The sequence below is a fragment of the Trichinella spiralis genome, assembly GCF_000181795.1.
Source record: "Trichinella spiralis strain ISS 195 chromosome Unknown Scfld6444, whole genome shotgun sequence".
In the NCBI taxonomy this organism is placed as follows: Eukaryota; Metazoa; Nematoda; class Enoplea; order Trichinellida; family Trichinellidae; genus Trichinella; species Trichinella spiralis.
In genome coordinates this window covers 1,118-5,959 of record NW_003533383.1, presented here as the reverse complement: position 1 = coordinate 5,959, position 4,842 = coordinate 1,118, and the positions used below count along the sequence as shown (strand labels likewise).

Here is a 4,842-nt window from a genome sequence, read left to right as displayed (position 1 = left end):
TAGGGATTTTGGTATCCATAAAACGCCCGACTTTTTCACGGTGTTCGGAGCGCTCTCGTCGGTACGTGAAAATCCGAGCGACGCCTGGTAAATCTCGTACTTGGTCGTACTGATATCCGCAGCAGGTCTCCAAGGTGAATAGCCTCTGGCCGATAGAATAATGTAGGTAAGGGAAGTCGGCAAAACGGATCCGTAACTTCGGAACAAGGATTGGCTCTAAGGGCTGGGCCGATCGGGCTGAGGTTTCAAGCGTGCAGTGTATGCTTGGCTTAGTTGTGTTGAGGACTTGTTCACTTGCCACCGGTTGTTCGGCTGGTCGAGTGTATTCGAGTCTGAAGCAGAGCTGGCCGACAGACCGGCACGTGCAGAACCTGAGCTGCGCGGCTGTCCGTTTTCGTGTACAGACCGTTTCGGTCGGCATTCAACAGCCAACTTAGAACTGGCACGGACACAAGGAATCTGACTGTATAATTAAAACAAAGCATTGCGATGGCCGATGATCGGTGATGACGCAATGTGATTTCTGCCCAGTGCTCTGAATGTCAAAGTGAAGAAATTCAATCAAGCGCGGGTAAACGGCGGGAGTAACTATGACTCTCTTAACTCCTGACTAACCTGATTTCGTCCGTGCGGCGGCGTTTTCTTTTCGCTCTCCGCTCGTCGAAATTTGCTGTAGTTGATTCGCTTTTCTTTGCGTTTTCTTCTACTTTCGCAGTTTTTTCTGCATTGCCACGATGTCAAACCGCCTTGCCAATACTGCTGCGGCTGGTGGGGTTCCAGAGAAAACCTCGGGAACTTTAGACATTCCTGGCCAACCCTCTTCATCCGGTGAAAAGCGTGCGATCTCTTACCCTGGTCCATTCGGTTGCAATTCGTGTTCGTTTACGAGTACGACTTGGCTCTCATTGGAATTGCATTTTAAAAGCGTCCATAATATTCGTGACTTCGTCTTCCTCTGCTCTAAATGTAAAAAAAGCTGGCCATCGATCAACTCCGTAGCTAGCCATTACCCTCGGTGCAAAGGTAGCGTCAAGGCTGCAGTTGTTCCTACATCTTTGGCGAATACGTGCACCACGTGCGGCTCAAGCTTCGGTACTTTCAGTGGTCTTCAACTCCATCGGAAAAGAGCACATCCGGACGTTTTTGCTGCTTCTTGTAGCAAAAAAACGAAGGCGCGTTGGTCTAACGACGAATTTACCCTTCTGGCGAGACTCGAAGCAGGTCTGGATCCAGCCTGTAAAAACATTAACCAAGTACTAGCGGAAAGGTTAATGGAGTATAACATCACCAGAGGCGTAGAAATGATAAAAGGCCAACGTAGAAAAGATCAGTACAAAGCGCTCGTTCGTCAACTCCGGTCAAATTCTGAAACACAGCAATGTGTAGGTTTAGCCGGAAGTATGGATTCGAACGTACCGGCCAACGATACATCGTCTTCCGTTGCATCAGAGGTCAGCATTACGTACCCTGAGTACGGGGCCGTGATGTCGTGCGACCTAATTAAAGAAGCGACTGGTATGGCCATAGTTGACATCAACGAGTTGCAAAGCAACTTACGAAAAGCCTTCTTGTCCGGCCGCAAGCTTCCCATGAAGTTCCATGGAGCGCGTGAAACCGCCCAGAAGAAAATGGCCAACCCCCGTGTTGCGAAATTCAAGCGTTTCCAACGGTTGTTTCGAAGCAACAGGAGGAAACTGGCCAGCCACATCTTCGACAAAGCCTCACTGGAGCAATTCGGTGGCAGCATCGATGAGGCATCTGACCATTTAGAAAAGTTCCTCTCCCGGCCAAGATTGGAGTCCGATTCTTATTCCGTGATAAGCGGTGATAAGTCAATCGGAGTTGCACATCCAATTTTGGCCGAGGAGGTGGAATTGGAATTAAAAGCCTCCCGACCAACCGCTGTTGGTCCGGATGGAATTGCACTGGAAGACATTAAAAAACTCAATACTTACGACATAGCCAGTCTTTTCAACCTCTGGCTAAAAGCTGGCGACCTACCCGCATCGGTGAAAGCCAGTAGAACCATCTTTTTGCCCAAAAGCGACGGCACCACCGACATATCGAACTGTCGGCCAATCACAATCGCATCCGCCATGTATCGGCTGTTCAGCAGAATAATAACGCGACGTCTGGCAGCCAGGTTGGAATTGAACGTGCGGCAAAAAGCGTTCCGGCCTGAAATGAACGGCGTATTCGAGAACTCCGCCATTTTATACGCCCTCATCAAGGATGCTAAGGTCAGGTCAAGGGAAATTTGCGTAACTACGCTCGACCTTGCCAAGGCCTTTGACACGGTGCCCCACTCACGCATTTTACGAGCCCTGAGGAAAAATAATGTCGACCCGGAATCCGTCGACCTGATTTCGAAAATGTTAACGGGTACGACTTATGCAGAAATAAAAGGGCTCCAGGGCAAACTTATACCCATTCGCAATGGAGTCAGGCAAGGTGACCCCTTGTCGCCCCTATTATTTAGTCTATTTATAGACGAGATAATAGGTCGCCTACAAGCCTGCGGCCCTGCCTACGATTTCCATGGCGAAAAAATTTGCATCCTGGCTTTCGCCGATGATCTGACGCTGGTGGCTGACAGCGCAGCTGGTATGAAGATCCTTCTAAAAGCGGCTTGTGACTTCCTGGAGGAATCTGGAATGTCACTTAATGCAGAGAAATGCCGCACTCTCTGTATTACAAGATCTCCCCGAAGCCGCAAGACTTTCGTCAACCCAGCTGCCAAATTCATCATCAGCGATTGGAAAACGGGTATCAGCTCAGAAATCCCCTCCCTGTGTGCGACGGACACCTTTCGTTTCCTGGGGCACACCTTCGATGGAGAAGGAAAGATCCACATCGATACGGAGGAAATTCGATCCATGCTCAAATCGGTGAAGTCAGCTCCACTGAAACCGGAACAGAAGGTGGCTTTGATACGGTCACACCTTCTTCCCCGCCTTCAGTTCCTGTTTTCTACAGCTGAAGCTGACAGCCGGAAAGCCTGGTTGATCGATTCCATCATCAGGGGGTGTGTGAAGGAGATCTTGCACTCAGTGAAAGCTGGTATGTGCACTGATATCTTTTACATACCCTCTAGAGACGGTGGAATGGGATTTACTTCCCTCGGGGAGTTTTCTCTTTTCAGCAGGCAGAAGGCACTCGCCAAGATGGCTGGATCGTCGGACCCCCTCTCGAAACGGGTTGCTGAATTCTTCATCGAAAGGTGGAACATCGCCCGTGACCCGAAAGTCATTGAAGCTGCTCGGCGCGTCTACCAGAAAAAACGGTACCAACGCTTTTTCCAGACGTACCAGAGCGGTGGATGGAATGAATTTTCGGGAAACACTATTGGGAACGCCTGGTTGACAAACGGCCGTGCCCGCGGAAGAAATTTCATAATGGCTGTGAAATTCCGTTCCAACACCGCAGCCACCCGGGCCGAAAACCTACGAGGCCGCCCCGGCACGAAAGAATGCCGGTTTTGCAAGAGTGCCACCGAAACTTTGGCACACATTTGCCAGAGGTGTCCGGCAAATCACGGCTTGGTTATCCAGCGCCATGACGCAGTCGTAACATTCCTGGGGGAAGTGGCGCGGAAGGAAGGTTACCAGGTCATGATAGAGCCTAAGGTGTCAACCCCGGTCGGCGCGCTCAAGCCCGACCTCCTACTCATCAAAGCCGACACTGCATTCATTGTGGATGTAGGCATTGCATGGGAAGGTGGACGCCCACTAAAGCTGGTCAACAAAATGAAATGTGACAAGTACAAAACTGCCATCCCGGCAATTTTGGAAACATTTCACGTTGGCCATGCTGAGACGTACGGCGTTATTCTGGGCAGCCGCGGATGCTGGCTCAAGAGCAACGACAAGGCGTTGGCATCAATTGGGCTCAATATCACACGGAAGATGAAAGAACACCTGAGCTGGTTGACGTTTGAAAACACCATCCGGATTTATAACTCATTCATGAAAAAATGAGGTTTTTGTTTTCTTTTTTCCTTTTACCATTCTTGTTCCATTGTTGTTATTTGCTTTAATCCTGTATTTTACCGCCGGCAATTCCATTGTTATTATTACTGTTACTGTTATTATTGTTACTATTGTTTTTACTTTTACTTACTACTGTTATTATACTTTAATTCGTTAACTTACGTTATTGTTACCACTACTTACTTTGCTCTCTCGCAAACGTTCGTTGTTGTTTCTTTTGGACCAGGTTTAGAGAAATCGCACGCACAGCGGAACTGGACCGCTTAAGCCAGAAATAGTAAAGTAACAATAGCCAAATGCCTCGTCATCTAATTAGTGACGCGTATGAATGGATCAACAAGATTCCTTCTGTCCCTATCTACTATCTAGCGAAACCACAGCCAAGGGAACGGGCTTGGCAAAATCAGCGGGGAAAGAAGACCCTGTTGAGCTTGACTCTAGTCTGACTCTGTGAAGAGACATGAAAGGTGTAGCATAGGTGGGAGATTGTCAATTTGCCATCGTTCACGCGATGGTCCGGTGATCGCCAATGAAATACCACTACTTTGATCGTTTCTTTACTTATTCGGTAAAGCGAAAAAATTGTGGCCAATTTGGCGGCGTTTATGTCGCTGTTGGTCATTGTTTTCATGTTGGATTGAAGCTTTGTTTACAGCCGTCGCTTTGTGTCTTCATTTGGCGCATTGTTGTACTGGGTTATCCCAGTGTGTGATGTGGTCACAATGGATGATCGGCGATAGGCTTGAAGTGATTCGCTCCGGAAACAGTGTCAGACGGGGAGTTTGACTGGGGCGGTACATCTGTTAAACGATAACGCCAGGTGTCCTAAAGTAAGCTCAGCGAGGGACAGAAA

The 4,842-nt window shown here is 48.7% G+C and overlaps 6 protein-coding genes across 6 annotated transcripts; 1 reads left to right on the top strand and 5 right to left on the bottom strand.

Annotated features, from left to right (window-relative positions):
• Positions 1–216: 216 nt before the first annotated feature.
• Tsp_12330 (conserved hypothetical protein) lies at positions 217–861 on the bottom strand. The gene is given in 3 exon segments (XM_003366184.1): positions 217–459; positions 479–535; positions 616–861. 3 exon segments carry the CDS (start codon positions 859–861, stop codon positions 217–219), a joined length of 546 nt encoding a protein of 181 aa, XP_003366232.1.
• A 487-nt stretch (positions 862–1,348) lies between these two features.
• Tsp_12329 (conserved hypothetical protein) lies at positions 1,349–1,708 on the bottom strand. Its single transcript, XM_003366183.1, has one exon. It carries the CDS (start codon positions 1,706–1,708, stop codon positions 1,349–1,351), a length of 360 nt encoding a protein of 119 aa, XP_003366231.1.
• Positions 1,709–1,807: 99 nt separating this feature from the next.
• On the bottom strand, positions 1,808–2,212 carry Tsp_12328 (conserved hypothetical protein). The gene is made up of 2 exons (XM_003366182.1): positions 1,956–2,212; positions 1,808–1,925 (listed from the first exon to the last, which is right to left on the bottom strand). Exons 1-2 carry the CDS (start codon positions 2,210–2,212, stop codon positions 1,808–1,810), a joined length of 375 nt encoding a protein of 124 aa, XP_003366230.1.
• A 272-nt stretch (positions 2,213–2,484) lies between these two features.
• On the bottom strand, positions 2,485–3,557 carry Tsp_12327 (conserved hypothetical protein). Its single transcript, XM_003366181.1, has 4 exons — positions 3,448–3,557; positions 3,088–3,399; positions 2,696–2,954; positions 2,485–2,649 (listed from the first exon to the last, which is right to left on the bottom strand). The coding sequence occupies exons 1-4, from the start codon at positions 3,555–3,557 to the stop codon at positions 2,485–2,487; spliced, it is 846 nt and encodes a 281-aa protein (XP_003366229.1).
• A 728-nt stretch (positions 3,558–4,285) lies between these two features.
• Positions 4,286–4,538, top strand: Tsp_12326 (conserved hypothetical protein). The gene is made up of 2 exons (XM_003366180.1): positions 4,286–4,381; positions 4,431–4,538. The coding sequence occupies exons 1-2, from the start codon at positions 4,286–4,288 to the stop codon at positions 4,536–4,538; spliced, it is 204 nt and encodes a 67-aa protein (XP_003366228.1).
• A 168-nt stretch (positions 4,539–4,706) lies between these two features.
• Tsp_12325a (conserved hypothetical protein) lies at positions 4,707–4,814 on the bottom strand (the record flags this gene model as incomplete). The annotated part of the gene is made up of 1 exon (XM_003366179.1): positions 4,707–4,814. A coding segment is annotated over one exon (108 nt), but the record flags the coding sequence as incomplete, so codon positions are not given.
• Positions 4,815–4,842: the final 28 nt, after the last annotated feature.

Bases quoted from the DNA above. Each gene is read 5' to 3' on its own strand.
- Tsp_12330 (XM_003366184.1), bottom strand. From the start codon at position 861: ATGGACCAGGGTAAGAGATCGCACGCTTTTCACCGGATGAAGAGGGTT. The intron at 536-615 runs GTTAGTCAGGAG...TTTGACATTCAG, and splicing joins CGCCGCACGGACGAAATCAG to AGCACTGGGCAGAAATCACA.
- Tsp_12329 (XM_003366183.1), bottom strand. From the start codon at position 1,708: ATGTGGCTGGCCAGTTTCCTCCTGTTGCTTCGAAACAACCGTTGGAAA.
- Tsp_12328 (XM_003366182.1), bottom strand. From the start codon at position 2,212: ATGGCGGAGTTCTCGAATACGCCGTTCATTTCAGGCCGGAACGCTTTT. The intron at 1,926-1,955 runs GTAAGTATTGAG...AATGTCTTCCAG, and splicing joins TTGAAAAGACTGGCTATGTC to TGCAATTCCATCCGGACCAA.
- Tsp_12327 (XM_003366181.1), bottom strand. From the start codon at position 3,557: ATGGCGCTGGATAACCAAGCCGTGATTTGCCGGACACCTCTGGCAAAT. The intron at 2,955-3,087 runs GTATGTAAAAGA...CAGGAACTGAAG, and splicing joins CATTCCACCGTCTCTAGAGG to GCGGGGAAGAAGGTGTGACC. The intron at 2,650-2,695 runs GTAATACAGAGA...GTGACATTCCAG, and splicing joins TGCGGCTTCGGGGAGATCTT to ATTCCTCCAGGAAGTCACAA.
- Tsp_12326 (XM_003366180.1), top strand. From the start codon at position 4,286: ATGCCTCGTCATCTAATTAGTGACGCGTATGAATGGATCAACAAGATT. The intron at 4,382-4,430 runs GCTTGGCAAAAT...GCTTGACTCTAG, and splicing joins AACCACAGCCAAGGGAACGG to TCTGACTCTGTGAAGAGACA.